This window comes from Carettochelys insculpta, chromosome 2 (genome assembly GCF_033958435.1).
Source record: "Carettochelys insculpta isolate YL-2023 chromosome 2, ASM3395843v1, whole genome shotgun sequence".
Lineage (NCBI taxonomy): Eukaryota > Metazoa > Chordata > Testudines > Carettochelyidae > Carettochelys > Carettochelys insculpta.
This window is the reverse complement of record NC_134138.1, coordinates 12,179,820-12,199,937: the sequence shown is the minus strand read 5'-3', so window position 1 is coordinate 12,199,937 and position 20,118 is coordinate 12,179,820. Positions and strand designations below refer to the sequence as shown.

At 46.6% G+C, this 20,118-nt stretch overlaps 1 protein-coding gene across 1 annotated transcript in view; it reads left to right on the top strand.

Moving 5' to 3' along the window:
- Positions 1–20,118, top strand: part of DENND3 (DENN domain containing 3) — a 99,437-nt gene that overhangs the window by 36,432 nt on the left and 42,887 nt on the right. The window contains exons 8-9 of the mRNA XM_074986598.1: positions 13,738–13,859; positions 14,921–15,076. Of these exons, the coding sequence (XP_074842699.1) occupies positions 13,738–13,859; positions 14,921–15,076 (278 nt within the window). The remainder of the gene's footprint in view (positions 1–13,737; positions 13,860–14,920; positions 15,077–20,118) is intronic.

The following is a 20,118-nucleotide window of genomic DNA, read 5'->3' as shown; positions in this document are numbered from 1 at the left end:
ACAAATTTTTAACAGATTTCCTACGTAAATCTGTGTCCACACATATATACACACACCTCCCACCCCCCTCAGTAAGTTGAGTGATCTTATTTTTGCTTTTTGTCCTTCCTCAGCATGGTCTGTAATTCTTGTTTCTTATGTAATAGTAGATTTGGGTCCCAATCCTGCAAATATATGCTTAGATGCAATTTATGCACATGAGTAGTCCCATTGAAGCGAGTGGTAATTGTCCAGTCAATTATATTATTTCTTTTTTGAGTGATTGCTCATGTGCACTCCAATTTGGGTGTGCGCCGGCACATGCCCAGTTCCTGGAAGCTTTTTGCCCTAGCCAGTAGCCCTAGGGTTGGTGCGGTGTCCCCTGGAGTGGCGCCCATATGGCCGACCATATATGCACCTCCCGACCCACCCCCCACTCAGTTCCTTCTTGCTGTGCTGTCGGTTGCTGGAGCTCCCTTGTTGTTAAGCATTTGCTGGTAGCCTTTATTGTTGAATTAGTTGATAGTTAGTGAAAACAGTTGTAAATAGTTTAGATAGTTGTCTTTCATCTGTAAATAGTTCCACTTAGTGAGCCGAGGTGGGATTTTAACCCCCCTTGCTGCCAGAGGATGCCTGGCTTCCTGGGGTTTAAAACTTGCTCAAAATGTGGCAAATGAATGCCCAAAAGTGACCTGCATAGGGCTTGCTTGAGTTGCCTCAGTGAGGCCCACCTCCGGGAATGGTGCTCTGTTTGCAAGGCCTTCAAGCGTAGGACTTTGAAAGACAGAGCTCAACGGCTGAAGGTATTACAAATGGAATCAATCTTGCGTCCCGACATTTCCCTGGCAGGAGGTCAGAGCGCTGCATTGTTGGTTCAGAGGGCTCCAGCACCATTGGTGCTGTTGGAAGGCTGCTGGCAACGAGAGCTGGACTCACTGCCTAGCGCCTCCCGGTGCCATAAGAGCCAGTCCCAGGTTCCTTGCAAGAAGAGGAGGCGGGACCAGGGTCGATCCCAGGAGAGGAGGAGGTGACAGCAATCCTCGGGAGGGTCCGCCAGATTGCACCATGACCAGCGTCATGAAGTGTGGGCGTCAACTCTAGCGCGAGGCGGGAGCCTGAGCTCTCCCAGACTGCCCTCGACGCTGGAGGCCGTTAGCACAGCACAAGACCTCCTGCAGATCACGATGCCGGTGCAGACGCTGCACTGGGAGCCTTCATTGCCCCAGATACAGGTGTCTGAACAGTGTCTAGGGGCCCCAGCACAGTTCCTGAGGCCAGTGAGGCCCCCGCAAATGATCACCTCCCTCGGTGCCTCACAGCAGATGATGCAGGGTGCGTAGGAACTGATAGGTGCCGCGGGATCCTTGGCAACACCATGGTTGTCGGCGTCAGAGTCCTCGTTGGAGTTGGACTCTTTTTACTCCAGCTCAGCTCAGAGCGGGAGTACAAGATCATCCTGACACAGTAGGCATTGACACCGCCCCCGACGCCCCTCAGAGGGGGACTGGCAAATGCCCCCGCAAGGTGCCCCACAATGGCCTTTCTGGACTCTGCAGGAGATCCGTGAGGCACAGGGGTGGGCTGTGGGACTCCTGGCTAGGGCACCCGGCACTCCCCAGGTGCCGACATGGGCACCGACCACTTCGTTGGGTGTCCCTCCAAGAAAGCAGGCAGAGTTTTTGGCACCGATGACAGTGTGGACACTGGCACTGATGCAGTTGGCACTGACCCAAACGTGAGCACTGCCCCTGCAGGCACCGGGATCTGTGGTGCAGTGGGTGCTGGCACCGACAGAACCGGTGCTGTCCTAGGTGCCGACTGGCCCTGTCATCACGGCACCTGACTATAGGCCATGAGGGGGCCCTTCACCCCAGGCACCGAGCACGGCACCGCAAACCCTGGTGCCGGGGACTCAAATGGAGGTGCCTGAACCCCCCGCACCGATGGGCTTGGAGGGCATGATGCCCTCATCCTCCCCAGATGATGCATTGGCTGGATCCTCTGCATCCCCGGTATTGTAGGTTGGAGGAGCATACCAGCAGTTATTGAGAAGGGTGGCCCAGAGTCTGGGGGTTCAGGCGGAAGAGGTCAGGGATGAAACAGACTCTGTTACAAACATTCTTTCAGCATCTGGACCTACCAGGGTGGGACTGCCCATTATAAAGACAATTGCCAACACAGCAAAGACAGTGTGGCAGACGCCAGGCTCAGCTTTACCCGCAGCTAGAAAAAATGAGCACCAGTATTTCGTTCTAGCCCAGGGCAATGAACATCTGTTCACCCACCCTCCCCCGACTCCCTGGTTGTGGATGCTGTGAACAACAGGGAGAGGTAGAGGGTGTAGGGGTCCTCCCCTAAACACAAAAAAGCCAAACACTTAGACCTGTATGGTAGGGAAGTTTATTCTACAGGTGGCCTCCAGTTGAGAACTGCTAACCAGAAAGCCATGGTTAGCAGATACGCATATAATATGGCCAGGTCCCTGGACTGTTTTGCTGAGCTGTTCCTGCCAGAGACCACGTTGGACTTTACAGCCCTGGTGGAGGAGCAGAGGCTCATATCTAGAGTGGCACTACAGGCTGTGCTAGATGCAGCGGATGTGGCCACCAGGGTCATGGCCTCGGGTATAGCCATGAGATGGGGGGGGCATGGCTTCAGGTTTCGGGACTCTCACAGGAAGTGCAGCAGTCCATACAGGACCTCCCCTTTGAGGGCCCCTCCTTATTTCCAGTAAAGACTGATAAGAGGCTTCATAATATGAAGGACTCACAGACCACCCTACGCTCACTGGGTCTCTATACACCAGCAACCCAGAGGAGACACTTTACTCCAAGGCCCCAGTTCAGGCAGTTCCCACAACAACAACGGGATGGGATCATGAGAAGGGGCCACCATAACAGGAGATGTCAGGGCTGCCAGACACAGGAGCAGAGCCACCAGAAACCCCCATCGGGGTCTAAACACCAGTTTTGATGGGGCGGTCGGGAGCGACACACCGGCCACCCCCAAAGTTCCAGCTCAGTATTTATTTTCATTCCGCCTATACCGATTCTGCCATGCACGGTGCAGCATAACATCAGACCAGTGGGTCCTCCGCATGCTAGAAAAGGGATATGCTGTCCAGTTTTCTTCCTACCCACTTCCCGCCCCCTCTCCCTGTCCCTCTTCAGGGACCCCTCTCGCGCGATGATTCCCAGGCAGGAGGTAAAGGCCCTCCTACAAAAGGGGTCTATAGAGGAAGTTCCCCAGGAACTCTGGGGGCAGGGATTTTATTCCTGTTATTTCCTAATTCCAAAAGCGGAAGGGGGATTACATCCAATCTTGGACCTGCCGAACCTGAACAAATTTGTGAAAAGATAAAGTTTTGTATGATATCCCTGGGCATAACTATCCCAGTGTTGGAATGAGGGGACTGCTTTGTCGCTCTCAACTTACAGGACACGTATTTCCATATAGCAATCTATCCACCTCACAGGAGGTTCCTCCGGTTTGTGCGAGGGAAGGAACATTACCAGTTCGCTGTCCTTCCGTTTGGCCTCTCCTCGGCCCCAAGAGTGTTTACCAAATGTATGTCAATTGTGGCAGCCTTCTACGCAGGCAGGGGGTGCGCCTCTTCCCCTACCCAGAAGACTGGCTCATCTGAGGTCGGTCGCAGGGACAAGTGGCGCGACACGTGCAGCTGATATGAGAGACATTCGGCACGCTAGGCCTCCTAGTGAAGGAGGCAATGTCCGTGCAACCCCAACTCACGTCATGGAGTTTCTGAGTGCCCGACTAGATGTAGAGCAAGCCAGGGCCTTTCTGCACCAGAGCAGGGTCCAAGCCATGACGTCTTGCATCCAAGGCCTGATCAGGTTCCCGACCACAGTGGCCAGAGGATGCCTCGGACTGTTGGGCCACATTGTGGCATGCACGTTTGTAGTCCAGCATGCCTGGTTGCAAATGCACCCCTTCTAGCTGTTGCTTGCCTCAGTATACAGACCTGTCAGGGACAATATAGACAAGTTAGTGACAGTCCCCCCAAGAGTGTTAATGGCATTACACTGGTGGCTAGAGGCCCGGTCGGTCTGCATGGGGGTGCCCTTCAATCACCCGCACCCCTCCCTCTCCCTGGTCACAGATGACTCAGACCTGGGCTAGGGGCACACTTGGGGGACCGCCAGACTCAGGCCCTGTGGAGCAAGACTGACACTCAGCTCCACATAAACGTGTGGGAGCTCGGAGTGGTTCGGCTGGCATGCAAAGTGTTTCAGAGAGAACTGAACGGGCAGTGTGTTGCAGTCAGCACAGACAATACTACGGCAATGTACTATATAAACAAACAAGGGGGCGTGTGCTTGTTGCCCCTGTGTCTCAAGGCCCTCGCGCTCTGGGACTTCTGCATCCAGCATCAGATTCTCCTGAGGGTGTTCTACCTCTCTGGGGCTCACAACTCCCTTGCAGACTGTCTCAACAGGTCCTTTCTGGACCATGAGTGGTCACTACACACGGAAGTACTGAGTTCAATTTTCCAGAGGTGGGGACGTCTCCAGGTGGACCTCCTCGCCACATATCTCATCGCAAAGTGCAGGACATTCTGCTCTTACCAGAACCAAAGCCCAGGCTCTTGGGCAGATGCCTTCAGCATTTGTTGGTCAGGACCCTTGCTTTACACCTTCCCACCAATACCACTCATCGACTGAACACTGCTGAAAATTCGGTTGGACCAAGCATCATTTATTCTGGTGGCCCCAGCCTGGGCTCGGCAACACTGGTACTCGACCGTTTTGGAGTTGTCCGTTGGCAACCTGGAGGTGCTTCTGCTACTCATGGATTTGCTGACACAGGAGGAGGGGAGACTGTGGCATCCCAGTCTCTAGGCACTGCATCTCACAGCATGGGGGCTCCATGGCTGAGACCGGTCGAGCTCGCCTGCTCCGAACCTGTCAGGGAAGTATTGTTAAACAGCAGGAAGCCCTCCATGAAGGTAATGTATGTAGCCAAATGGAAGAGGTTTACCATATGGGCCACTCAAAGGGGGTTATCCCTGCGGGAGGCCCCAATACCTCGTATCCTAGACTACTTGCTGGCCCTAAGCCAGATGGCTGTCACTATCTTCCCTAAAAGTGCACTTGGCAGCTATTTCGGCGTTTCACCCTGGGCCCGGGATGTCATCAGTCTTCTCAGACCCGGTGGTGAAAAGGTTCATGAAGGGAATGGGAAGGGTCAAAGTGCAGGTTTGGGCCCCCCTGCCAACATGGGACCTTAATTTGGTATTGTCTAAGCTTATGGCTCCCCCATTTGAACCCCTTGCTGCCTGTTCCATCTTATTCCTTAGTTACAAGACAGCATTCCTGGTGGCCATTACCTCAGCCAGAAGGGTGTCAGAGCTCAGGGTCCTGACGGTGGACCCACTTTTATACAGTGTTCCACAAAGATAAGATCAGGGTGAGACCCCACCTGGAGTTTCTGCTTAAGGTGGTCTCCCCCTTTCACATTAACCAAGACATCACCTTACCGGTGTTCTATCCAAAGCCCCATGCCTCCCCTAGAGAGCAGCGCTTGCACACTTTGGATGTCCGGAGGGCACTGGTCTTCTATATGGACAGGACCAAACCCTTCCGAAAGTCACAACAGTTGTTTGTTGCAGTGGCAGACAGGATGAAGGGGCACCCAGTCTCCTCTCAGCGGATCTCCTCTTGGATAGTGGCCTGTGTCAGAGAGTGCTACAAACTGGTGGGGGTCTCCCCTCCCTGGATCGGGGCTCACTCCACCAGGGCACAGGCCTCCTCTGCAGCATACTTGGCCAGGGTCCCTACCCAGGACATCTGCAGGGCAGCCACTTGGTCCTCCATTCACACTTTCTCAGCGCATTACTCAGTAACGCAGCACGCACAGGAAGATGCTGCAGTGGGCAGGGCTGTTCTGCACGCCTTCTGCGGCTCTGACCCTGCCTCCTGGGCATTGGCTTGCATTCACCCAAATTGGAATGCACATGAGCAATCACTGGAAGAAGAAAAGACAGTTACCTCTTCTGTAACTGGTGTTCTTCGAGATGTGTTGCTCACATCCATTCCAAAACCCTCCTGCCTTCCCCTCTGTTGGAGTAGCTGGCAAGAAGGAACTGAGTGCGGGGGGAGGGGGGGGGGCGGCGGCGGGGGGGCGGCGGCAGCGCGGGTTGGGCGGTGCATATATGGGTGGCCATACAGGTACCACTGCAGGGAGCACCGCACCGACCCTAGGGCTACCGACTAGGGCAACATGGTTCCAGCAACTGGGCATTCGCCAGCGCACACCCAAATTGAAACAGACATGAGCAACACATCTCTTATGGAACAGGTAACTATCATATATAAATGATTGCAATATCAGGCCCTCATGCTGTCATTTTTTTGAGGAAGGGCCACATGTGTGCTTGTTTTTCTGAGGCACACCAAGCACAGCTTTAAAAATGCTTACTATTTTTTGTGCAGCATATGGGTCTCAGACTCCTAACGGAGTCTATGTCATAATGGATTTCCAGATAAAATTTTAACACATTAGCAATATAAAGGTGAGTTTAGAATAAAGTTTAAGAATAGGATTCAGAGTTTGGTGCTTCTCATTGAATTGCATTATTTTAACATTTTTATGAGTTGATACAGAGAGAGCATTTTCAGTGAAAAATAAAACTTCAGCTGCTGCAAGTGATACCAATAGATAGTTTGGGCCCAAAATTTAGAGATGTACATTTGTTTGGGAATATGAGAGACAAACATTACAAACATTCCATTGCAGCTTGGAAACCCAAACACAACAACATTGTACTGGTACATATAAGATAAATGAATATATCTGTAAAGCAAATTAATTTGTCTAGTCTTATACAAGGTTGCATAGGAAAGTTGTGAAATCTCCATCACTGGAAATTTTTAGGAGCAGGTTAGACAAACAGCTATCACAGAATCACAGAATCATAGGGCTGGAAGGGACCTCAGGAGGTCATCTAGTCCAGCCCCCTGCTTCAAGCAGGATCAACCCCCACTAAATCATCCCAGCAAGGACCTTGTCCAGCCAGGACTTAAAAACCTCAAGGGATGGAGAATCCACCACCTCTCTAGGCAACGCATTCCAATGCTTCACCACCCACCTGGTGAAGTAGTTTTTCCTAATATCTAACCTACACCTTTCCGTCTTCAACTTCTGACCATTACTCCTTGTTCTGCCATCTTACACCACTGAGAACAGTTTCTCACCCTCCTTTTTAGAGCTCCCCTTCAGGCAGTTGAAGACTGCTATTAAATCACCTCTAAGTCTTCTCTTCTGTAAACTAAACAAGTCCAAATCCCTCAGCCTCTCCTCATAGGTCTTGTGCTCCAGCCCTTTAATCATTTTTGTTGCCCTCCGCTGTACCGGCTCCAGCAAATCCATCTCCTTTTTATACTGGGGGGCCCAAAACTGGACACACTATTCCAGATGTGGCCTCACCAGTGACGAATAAAGAGGAATAACTACTTCTCTAGATCTGCTCAAAATGCTCCTCCTAATGCACCCCAGTATGCCATTAGCTTTCTTGGCTACAAGGGCACACTGTTTACTTATATCCAGCCTTTCATCCACCATAACCCCTAGGTCCCTTTCCATCCTACTGCTGCTGAGCCACTTGGTCCCCAGCCTGTAACAATGTTTGGGATTCTTCCGCCCCAGGTGCAGTACTCTACACTTCTCCTTATTGAACTACATCAGATTTCTTTTGGCCCAGTCCTCCAATTTATCCAGGTCCCTCTGGATTCTCTCTCTATCCTCCAGCGTATCTACCTCTCCCCCTAGTTTTGTGTCATCCGCAAACTTGCTGAGGGTGCAACCCAGTCCCTCATCCAGGTCATTAATAAAGATGTTGAATAACACCGGCCCCAGAACCGAGCCTTGCGACACTCCACTTGAAACAGACTGCCATCCAGATATTGAGCCATTGACCACTACCCTTTGGGCCCGACCATCAAGCCAGCTTTCTATCCATCTTATAGTCCAAGGATCCAATCCATATTTCCTTAACTTATGGACAAGAATGTTGTGGGAGACCGTATCAAAAGCCTTGCTGAAGTCAAGGTATATCACATCCACTGACTTCCTCATGTCCACAGAGCTTGTTACCTAGTCATAGAAGCTAATTAGATTGGTCAGGCAGGACTTGCCCCTGTTGAATCCATGTTGGCTACCTTTGATCACTTTCCCCTCTTACAAGTGCTTCAAAATGGATTCCTTGAGGATTCCCTCCATTATTTTCCCAGGGATTGAAGTAAGGCTGATGGGTCTATAGTTCCCTGGATTGTCCTTCTTTCCTTTTTTTAAAGATGGGCACTACATTTGCCTTCTTCCAGTCATCCGGTATCTCCCCCGATCTCCAAGAGTCTTCAAGGATAATGGCCAAAGGTTCAGCAATGACCTCTGCCAATTCCCTCAGTACCCTGGGGTGCATTAAATCCAGACCCATGGACTTGTGCACATCTAATTTTTTTAGATAGCTGAGAACTTGTTCCTTCCCCACAGATGGCTGCCCTCCACCTTCCCATACTGCATCATCTAGGACTGTTCTGGGGAAATTGACTTTGTCCGTGAAGACTGAGGCAAAAAAAGCATTGAGTACTTCAGCTTTTCCTGCATCATCTGTCACTAGGTTACCTCCCTCATCCAGTAATGGCCCCACACCTTCTCTGATAACCTGTTTATTGTTCACAAGTCTGTAGAAACCCTTCTTGTTACTCTTCACATCCCTTGCCAGCTGCAGTTCCAATTGTGCTTTTGCTTTTCTGATTACTGCCCGGCATTCTCCAGCCGTATGTTTATACTCCTCCTTAGTCAACTGTCCATGTTTCCATTTCTAGTATGCATTCTTTTTAAATTTAAGCTAAGGATTTCCCTGTTAAGCCAAGCTGGTTGCCTACCATGTTTGCATTTCTTACTATGCAGTGGGATGGTTTGTTCCTGTGCCTTCAGTAAGACTTCTTTAAAATACTTCCAGTTCTCTTCAACTCTTTTCCCCTTCATCTTCATTTCCCAAGGGATCCTGCTCATCCGGTCTCTTAGGGAATCAAAGTCTTCTCTTCTGAAGTCAAGGGTCTGTATGTAACTGTTCACCCTTCTTCCTTTCGTCCGGATCCTGAAATCTACAATATCATGGTCGCTGCAGCCCAGGTTTTCTCCCACTTCTATTTCTTCTACTAGTTCTTCCCTGTTAGTGAGCAGCAGGTCAAGTTGCACATGGCCCCTGGTCGGTTCCTTCAGCACTTGTACCAAGAAGTTATCCCCAACATTCTCCAAAAACTTCCTGGATTTTCTGTGTGCTGATGTATTGGTCTCCCAACAAATGTCCGGATGATTAAAATCTCCCATGAGAACCAGGGCCTGTGATGTGGAAGCTTCACTTAGCTGCCTGAAGAAATCCTCATCTATCTCCTCTCCCTGATCTGGCGGTCTATAACAGACACCAACTACAACATCACCTCTGTTACTTCCACCTCTAAGCTTAACCCAAAGATACTCAACTGGATTTTCTCCTTCATCAGACTGGAGCTCTGAGCAATCATACTGCTCCCTCACACAGAGAGCAACTCCTCCTCCTTTTCTCCTGTCTGTCCTTCCTAGACAATTTATAACCTTTCATGACCGTGTTCCAGTTATGCGAATCATCCCACCAAGTCTCTGTTATTCCAACCACCTCATGCTGGTGTGACTGTGCCAGGGCCTCTAGTTCTTCCTGTTTGTTCCCCAGGCTTCTGGCATTAGTGTACAAGCATCTTAGAGAAGGGGCCGATGGGCCCACTTTCTCCTCTTCACCCAGGAAACCCACTTGATTGTTCCCTCCTCCTTCCCCACTTACCTCCGGGCTTGTGTCGCCTTCTCCCGACAAATGTAGTTTAAAGACCTCCTCACTAGATTTGCAGGCCTGCCTGCAAAGATGCTCTTTCCTCTTTTAGTGAGGTGGAGCCCGTCTCTTCTCAGCAATCCCTGTTCACGAAACAGAATCCCATGGTCAAAGAAACCAAATCCTTCCCTGCTACACCACCTACGCAACTATGCATTTACCTCTGTGATTTGATGATCCCTCCACGGACCCCGTCCTTCCACAGGGAGGATAGACAAGAAGACCACCTGTGCTCCGTATTCCTTGATCTTTCTCCCAAGGGTTACGTAGTCTGCCGTGATCTTATCAAAGTTGTTCTTGGCTGTATCATTGGTTCCTACATGAAGTAGGAGGAAGGGGTAATAGTCTACAGGTTGAAGAATTTTTGGCAGTTACTCTGTAATATCCCGAATTCTAGCTCCAGGCAAGCAGCAAACTTGCCGGGATTCTAGGTCCGGGCGGCAGATGGATGCCTCTGTCCCTCTTAGGAGGGAGTCCCTGACCACCACCACTTGTCTTTTTCTCTTCGGGGTGGTGGTCATAGAACTCCCATCCCTAGGGCTGCGCATCCCAGGCCTTCTAAACTGTGGGGACTCTTTCAGATACCTCCCAGGGATTGTATCAGCCCCAGTTATCTCTGCCATATCACCTGTGGAGAGAGTCTGAAAGCGGTTACTTAACTCCACTGGAACTGGAGAGACTGGAACTGGTTTTCTCCTCCTGGAGGTAGCATGCTTCCAGTTCTCCTCCTTGTTTTGGGAAACCTGCTGTTCCTGCAGTATTATCTGTTGTCTTCTATCCAGAAAGTCTTCACCTTCTCTGATGGACCTGAGGGTTCATATTTGTGCCTCAAGTCCTTTAACCTTCTCTTCTAAAATGGCTACCAGCTTACACTTGGTACAGAGAAAATCCTCCTTTCTATCGTTAGGGAGAAGGGCAAATATGGCACATGACATGCAGGTCACAACAACAGACCTCTCACCAGCCGTATCACTCTCCATTTTTTACTTTTTCAGAGATCCCTTATTTGTTTCTAGTGCCGCCTTGAAGGGCACAAGAGAGACACCATATGAGAAAAGTGAAAACGGGTTTGGGGCTCCTCCCGAGGGCTAACTCCCAGGGAAACTCCCTGTTAGCTGCTCCTGTTCACTGCTCACAGGGTTTGCTGGGGCTGCCTTCTTATAGAGGTGCTAGCTGGTTAGGCCCGGCTCAGAGCCTTTGCCTCCAATCTAATCAGCCCTTGAAGGCCCACCTGGAAAGAAGCTCTCCCAATTCACACCTTGCAAACTTGCCAAACTGCCAAACATGCTTTCCAGTGGCCCCTCTCTGCAAAACAGATGGTCAGGCACACAGGCAGCTATGCAAACTGCCCCTCACTGCAAAATGAAACAAATGCACAGACACCACAGACAGACAGAAATTCAACCCACCAGCTCACAATGCAGCCCCTCAAATGCCACACTCACCTGAGCACCTCTAGGATGCTTTCCCAGGCAAACTCCCTGTTAGCTGCTCCTGTTTGCTGCCCTCAGGGATGGTCTGGTTAATGTTTAGTCTAGCCGTGAATAAAGGGGCTGGATCAAATGACCTCTCAGGGTCTCATCAAGTCCTATGATCTGTGATTCTAAGGTCAGTAAAATGTAAAACCAAGCAACATAAACTATGGAAGTAAATTGCAGTAAAAATATTTTTAGACTAGATAATGTATGCTGATGCAATTCACACAGGTACAGTTAAAATACTTTTATCATGATGTCACTTTGAGGGGTTTTTATGTACAGCACATTATAATCCAAATTATATAGTCCTTGATCTTGCAAATAGATTTATGAATTGAAAACTTCATACATGCTTATATTATGATTTGAAGCCTGGAAACATACAGTTGTTCCTCTGTTTATTGTAAGTATGAAAACCGAATAAGGACTCTTCTGAGGCAACATTTTTAAAATATGTCTGTATAGCTTTTCTCATGGATCTTATATTGAGTTAACCTTTTCCTTTTTACTCATTATGATTGATATGAAGGGAATACAAAATTCTGCTGTTCTGGATTCTTGGGTTGTGGTAAGCTTCTGGATTCTGAACAGAGTTCAGCCATTGCCCTAATCTCAGAGTCCCCATGTCTGCTTAGATGGTACAGACCTAGTATTTTTCCCTATATGCATTCCACATGAGTAGTACCTGTGTTTCCCAATCTGGAAATTTTTACTTCCTAAAGGTAACGTCCCTCACTAGCTCACCATTCCTTTGGGGGATCGTATGTGTTTCATCACTCAGGGAAACAGGGAGTTTCTCCCCCTTACCTGCTCTGCCCATGCAGAAGCCTCCCTCACCTTACTCCAGTGTAAGATGTTATTCTTCCCTTATTCCTCAGATGAGTCCTTTTATACTTCTCTGCTGGGTTTACATGCTTCTTTTGTCCTGCCTTTTGAGTAATTTTCCATTACTCCCAAATTCCCCTCCCTTCAGGAGAAATTATATACAATCTTATAACACATAAGCAAGTGCATTTTTAATCAATGGGCCCAAAATGTGTTTAAATTTAATTCAGAAAATTTGTCCCTGATAGCTGGACATTTACTGCATATCATAGTGTGTACATGTGCAATGATGTGTGGAGTATTTATGGACTCCTCCATTAATATTATATGAAAAGAATATTAGAGCTCCAAATCTATGTATTTTTGTCTTTGAAACCCTAATGTAAATGAAGTCTCACATTAATTTATTAAAATAACTGTGTAGTTTTCTCTGTCTTTGAAAAGGCCAAATTAGAACAGGACCATTTCTTTCTGATTACGATACACTCTTAGCAAGTTAAGAGGAATCATTGTGCTGGAGTGACTCACTTGATTTTTAAATGTCTGCAGGCTATGGCTACGTCTACACGTGAAGCCTACATCGAAATAGCTTATTTCGATGTAGCAACGTCTACACGTCCTCCAGGGCTGGCAACGTCGATGTTCAACTTCGACGTTGCGCGGCACCACATCGAAATAGGCGCTGCGAGGGAACGTCTACATGCCAAAGTAGCACACATCGAAATAAGGGTGCCAGGCACAGCTGCAGACAGGGTCACAGGGCGGACTCAACAGCAAGCCGCTCCCTTAAAGGGCCCCTCCCAGACACAGTTGCACTAAACAACACAAGATACACAGAGCTGACAACTGGTTGCAGACCCTGTGCCTGCAGCATGGATCCCCAGCTGCCGCAGCAGCAGCCAGAAGCCCTGGGCTAAGGGCTGCTGCCCACGGTGACCATAGAGCCCCGCAGGGGCTCAAGAGAGAGCGTCTCTCAACCCGTCAGCTGATGGCCGCCATGGCGGACCCCGCTATTTCGAAGTTGTGGGACGCGCAACGACTACACGGTCCCTACTTCGACGTTGAACGTCGAAGTAGGGTGCTATTCCTATCCCCTCATGGGGTTAGCGACTTCGACGTCTCGCCGCCTAACGTCGAAGTTAACTTCGAAATAGCGCCCGGCGCGTGTAGCCGTGACGGGCGCTATTTCGAAGTTAGTGCCGCTACTTCGAAGTAGCGTGCACATGTAGACACGGCTTATGTCAATATATGGAGCTATACCTATCTCAGAGAACAGAAGGGACCTTTAGAGGTCATTGAGTCCAGTCCCGTGCCCTCATAGCAGGACCTATCACCATCCCTGGCAGAGATTTTTTTTTTTTTTTTAAACTATTTGCCCCACATCCCTAAATGGCCCCCGCAAGGATTGAATCCTGGGTTTAGCAGGTCAATGCTAATCCCCCCGCAAGGATTGAATCCTGGGTTTAGCAGGTCAATGCTCAAACGACTGAGCTGTTCCTCTCCCCAAGAAGAACTATATATTTTATCACGATAAGTATATTTAACCATTAACATATTTGTTTTTTTTAAAAGGAAGCTGAAGATTTAATTTTAATCAACATTGATAATGGAGACATTACACATTCAGTACCATCTGTAGATGAGGCTGTAATTCCAGATGTCCCTTCACAAGCAGCAGAAACATTTATAAAAAGGTAAAAAGAAACCTGAGTGGTCCGTGCTGTAAGTAGGAAAAGTCCCATGGAAAACTCTTCATGACTGAGATTTTGTTTACTTCACATGAATAAAGACACAAGACTGGGCAAATTGTACTTTTTGTACAGATAACTATAAAACAGCAGTGCACGTCATAGATACAACCACAGTTTTCCTTCTTTATCTGATCAATGTAATGCTTCTTTCCTTTTGGTTGCTAATGTGGCTATTCCATAGTCGTCGTCTGTCTACACTAGAAGAAGGATATGAGACACTGGCAATGGTTTAATTAGGCTATAACATTATAATTTATATGACTGGGACTACCCAACACGGGAGAAGTGTGCAATGAAGTAACTCCATGATTCTTTAACTTTACCCGTGGGCTTTCATCAGATCCTGCCCCCTGCTCCCCTGCACTTGCTTTTTTCATTCTGGTGCCCAGCCAACATGCTGCTAGGACTTTAACATCCCCTCCTTCCAAATGAGGGTTAAGGTGTGCTAACAAGGGGAGGAGGAATTGACACTGCTGAGTCAGTCATAAGTGCCTGCTCTGAACATCTCCCCGGGTTCTGCTCCTTTGACAAACTCCTCTTCCTGGTGCAGGGAGAAGGGAGCTTCTCCTGGTGGCCTTGCCCTTTATCAAGTCCATACCCTTCAGGTTCCATGGGGTTGAGTCAGTGTTGCCTCATTGACAGGTTTTGCATCATCGTCAGCATCTGTTCTGCTCTTCTCCTCCTGCCTCTTTACAGTGGAATACCTCTTCACCTGGCAAGCCAGATGATGGCCACCTGACTTAGTGTAGTGCGGTTATTACTGACTTCTTAGAAGGCAAATATTGCCATATCACACAAAAATGTTTTCAGAGAATATATACCTTAGAGAGATTTCTCCTTTTTACAAGAATCTTTTTGGCTTTATAGTGACACTTGCAATTAAGTCTTCTAGTTTCTTTAATTGAAAGTAAGGTAAGGTGCAAATTTATTTTTATGTTTAAAAAACACAAACCAAAAAATCCCTTAGGTTTTAAGGGATAACTCATTAGTTTTCTCTTTTCTAGAGTGGAGAGTCTTCAACTGCATTACGATCTAGAACTTTGTCACCTCAGCTCCAGTACAGACTTCATTGAACTACAAATGCGCAGGAGGGCTTGGCAGCAAAAATTGAATACTGAAGTACAGCAGATTACTTTACAGTTAATTGTCAACATCTTCAGGTGGGTGATAATATTGATTATATGCCGTAAAATGCTATCACTAGTTAACATCGGCACCTACTCTCTCTCTCTGGGATTATTCTGTTGCTATTATTCTTTGTAGATCATCTCAAAGACGTTAGATCTGTTAAAGTACTGTGAAAACATTTTTGTGGTTAGCTTAGTACAGTGGCCGGTATTACAATTTCAGCAGTTCACATATTTGGGTATAGTTTCATTATGGTAGCTATAAATTTAGATGAAGAGTTCATGGTATTTTGTTATCCTGAGAAATTAAACTTCTTGTTTTAGACTCCCTGCCGTTTCACGTGAAACACCAGTAAGAGAGAGGTCAAGCCCAAATGTCTCAGATTTGATGGGAGGCTGCAGTTCGGTACAAATAACACGAATGGTCGGTCTCTCTCTCTCTCTCTCTCACTCACACACACACACACACACACACACACACGCATACAGAGAGAGAGAGAGAGAAGAGAGAGAGAACCAGTGCCTCCTAAGCAATACAGATATGCTTAGGGAAAATGATTGTACAGGAGTAGCCAATGGACAATATGCAGAACTGAAGTTTTACTGTTTTTGTCACCCTTTAGCTCTGTACGACTGTCACTGTGCACATGACTTCAGATGTGGCAGTTCTCTTTGTAGCCCATTGATGCTTCTAACTGTCAGTTATGTATCATTAGTCTTCTTTCACAGTCCTATGAAATTTAAAGCACTAGACTACAAACAGGAAATTAAAAGCAATTTAAAGTATTTTTACTCTGTGGTTGCAGATGATATCAGCCATATTGATATATATCAGAGTGCCAATAAGTTAAATTCATTTTCTTTCCAGCAGATGAAAGAACATGGTCAACTTGGCTGTGATTTATCTTATTGTCTTCAGTCACTTTCACAAGAATTTGCCCAGAAATCTATCATAATTTGCTTTTAGATTTCTGGAAAATCTCAAGCTTCCCCTTAGTTCCATCAGGTCTCACTTTATTAATGCAAAGTTGTGTAGATTTGAGCAGAAACAAATTATTTCAGTATTAATAAAATGTACTTGTCAAGTCCTTTCCCAGGTTCGCAGTATCTTTATCACTTGAACCAGAGTCACATTCTTATTTTCCTCTCAAGTAGTTGTCCAGCTACAGTTGTTCTTCTGGTTCTGAGACCCTAACACCACAGAAGTATCAGAGAGGTAGCTGTGTTAGTCTGTATCTTCAAAAACAACAAGAAGTCCTGTGGCACCTTGTAGACTAACACATTTTTTGGAACAAAAAGCAGTCAAGTAGCACTTCAAAGACTAGCCAAATGGTTTATTAGGTGAGCTTCCGTGGGACAGATCCACTTCTTCAGATCATAGCCAGACCAGACCAGACTCAATATTTAAGGCACAGAGAACTAAAACCAGTAACTAAGGAGGACAAATCAGAAAAAGATGATCAAGGTGAGCAAATCAGAGAGTGGAGGGGTGGGGGGGAAGGTCAAGAATTAGATTGAGCCAAGTATGCAGACAAGCCCCTATAGTGACTCAGAAAGTTCCCATCACGATTTAAACCATGTGTTTAATGTGCCGAATTTGAATATAAAAGCCAGCTCGGCCATTTCCCTTTCCAAAACGGTGCGATAATTCCTTTTCAGTAACACACATACCTTTAGGTCTTTGACAGAATGCCCCATTCCATTAAAATGTTGACTGACTGGTTTGTGGATCTGGAGTGTTTTGATGTCTGTTTTGTGCCCATTGACCCTTTGTCTAATGGAGTTAGAAGTCTGTCCAATATACAAAGCATCTGGGCATTGTTGGCACATGATGGCATATATGATGTTAGTAGAGGAGCATGAGAAAGTTATATTTATTTGTTACATTTACATTATCTATTACATTTTTTGGAGCATAAGCTTTTGTGCGCAATGATCCGCTTCGCCAGATGCATGAGTTGGGGGGGATGGGTTCAGAGGAGGATTTAAAGAGTGGGGTGTCTCAAATCTGTAGGAGAACACTTCAATCTCCCTGGACACTACACTTCAGAAGTAGTAGTCCTACAACAATAAAATTTCAAAAATAAAATTGAGAGGGAGATCTCTGAGCTGCAACTCATTTGCAAATTTGACTCCATCAGCCAAGGATTAAACAGAGACTGGGAGTGGTTGGCCCATTACAAAAGCAGTTTCTCTGCTCTTGATGTTCACACCTCCACATTAGAATTTGACAATGGACCACAGCTGCATGCTAGTACCAAGCCTGGATGAAGGAGGAGGGTTGGTCAGGTGTGTGTCGACATCTCAGTCACTCAGGTGTATGCACCCCCGTCAGACAGTATGGAGGAAGAGATTGAGCTATTTTATAAAGACTTGATGAAGATGGTGGAGTAGATACCGAAGAAAGATGTGTTGATCATCGGAGGAGATTGGAATACGAAGTTTGGAACAGATAATGAAGGTTGGGAGAGAGTCATGGGAAGGTTTGGATATGGAGAAAGAAATGAACGAGGTGAGAAACTGTTAGTTTGCTACAGAGCATGTGATGATGATTTGCAACACAAGATTCCAGCAAAAGGACTGTAGGAATTGGCCATGGCAATTGAATGACGGGAAGTCCAAGAACATGATAGGTATGATTTTGATAAGAAGAAGATGGATAACATCGGTACAGCAGTGCCGAACTTTCCAAGGAGCCAATATACACTCAGACCACAGTCTAGTGATTGCAAACATCAAAATAAAACTCAAAAGAAAATGTAAGACATAGTTTAAGAAAAGAAGATATGTGGCGAGGCTATGTGAGGAAGAAACAGGGAATGCATACAGAACAGCACTCAAAGAGAAGATTAAGAATATCGCCACAGAGAAGGACCTAGATAAGAGAGTCGCAGGGATAGCCATCGCTATAGAAGAGGCAATTGAGCAGACCGTTCCAGAGGAAGAAAAGATCAATAAGAAGTGGATTACCCAGAAGACACTGAAGTTGGCTCAAGAGAAGAGAGCGTTGAAGATCAGAAGAGATATATCTGAGATGGCAGAACAGCAATATAGGATGAAATGCAATGAGGTAAGGAAAGCAACCAGAAAGGATAAGAAGAAATGGTTAGAGGAGCAATGTGAAGATATTGACAGGTATTACGGCGAATATAAGACCAGGGAGGTGTATAAGACAATTAGGAATATTAATAGGAAATGGCAACTGAAGCAGATGGGAATCAAAGATGAGAACAAAGAAGTGCTTATGAACAGGGAGAAGATTGTGCAGCGATGGACGAGAGATTGCACTGATCTATACAAAGCACAGTTGGACCCGAGTGTCTCAGAGAGACTGATTGAAGAATTGAAAGAGATCTCCCCTGAGCATTGAGAGCGAGACCGATATTTCAAAGGAGGAAGTAGAAAAAGCAGTGAAACGACTCAGGAACAACAAGAGTCCTGGAATTGATAAGATCACAGGAGAGATGATCAAATATGGTGGAGAAAGCATGATTCAGGAAATACGCTGATTGTGTAATATAGCATGGGATGAAGGGAAGGTGCCTAAGGAATGAACAAGATCTGTGCTCGTGACAATACCCAAGAAAGGAAGTACATTGGAGTGCAAGAACTACAGAACGATTGCCCTAACGAATCATCAACGTAAGGTGCTGATGATGATACTGACTGAGAGAGTAAGATCACAGATAGAAGAACATATAGCAGACAAGCAAGCAGGGTTCAGAAAAGATACAAGTACCATACAGCAGATATTGGCACTAAGACTGATAGCGGAGAAAGCTCAACGAAAGAACAAAAATCTATACACTTGCTTCGTTGATTTTTCAAAAGGCATTTGACAGTAGAGATCAGAAAGTGACTTGAGCGGTGTTGGAGTCATACGAAGTGGGTAGCAGACTAATAAGGTTGTTGAAAGATATCAATGATAATGCGGAGGCAGAGGTGAGAACATGCGGGGAGTTGGGAAGTTGGCTTAAAACAAGTAGAGGTACGAGACAAGGAGATCCAATATCACCAAGTATCTTCATTGCACATCTGGAGAGAGCGATGGACAAGATCAAGGAAGAGGTAGAAGGGATATCTGTGCACGGGAAAAGAATTAGCAAATTGAGGTTTGCAGATGATATAGTTATCATTGAGGAAGATGAGGAGAAGCTAGCAAAAGCGGTGCAGGTGTTAAACGAGGAAGGGAAGTGGTACGGACTGATTATGAACATCGATAAAACAAAAACGATAATATTTGGAGATAAGGAAATAGGAAGGAAGATCAGTGTGGATGGTATTGAACTAGAAAATGTAGAGAAGTTCACATACCTGGGAGAAACATAACATATGATCTAGACTGTAAGAAGGAAATAGTGACTAGAATAGCAAAAGCAAGAGCGAGTTTGAAGGCGATGGATAAGATCTGGAAAAGCAAAGCAATTAGCTTAAGAACAAAGCTGGGTGCCTTGAAAACGTGTGTATTCAGCAGCATGTTGTATGGATGTGAAACATGGGCGATGATGAAAGATTCAGAAAGAATCAAAGAATTGGCATTCAAAAGAATCAAAAAGAATTGGCAGTCGAAAGGAGTTGTTATAGAAAGATTCTGAGAATAGGATGGATGCAGAAGGTCACCAATGAGGAATTATATAGGAAGATACAGCCGAAAGAGAACCTGCTGCAGAAGGTTACAAAATGGAAGCTACAACTATTTGGACATATTTGCAGAATGAATGACGAACGAAAAATCAAGACCTTAGTATTCGGCATGATGGATGGTTCAAATAGGAGAGGCAGACCCCACAGAGAATGGATAGATGATGTAGTAGATTGGTGCGGAGCTAGTCTGTAGAAACTAAGCCACTCTGCACTGGATAGGGAAAGATGGAAGGAAGTATTAAGAGAGGCATCAGACACCAAAGGGCGCTGAGCCCACGGTTGATGATGATGATGATGATGATGAATGGACTGCACCCCCCTGACTGATATGACTTGTTTTCTTCTCTCTTGATTGTATACTACCAATAATGGGTCATTTCCACCCTGACTGAATAGATCTTGTCAGCTCTGACTCTCCCCTTTACTGAGAC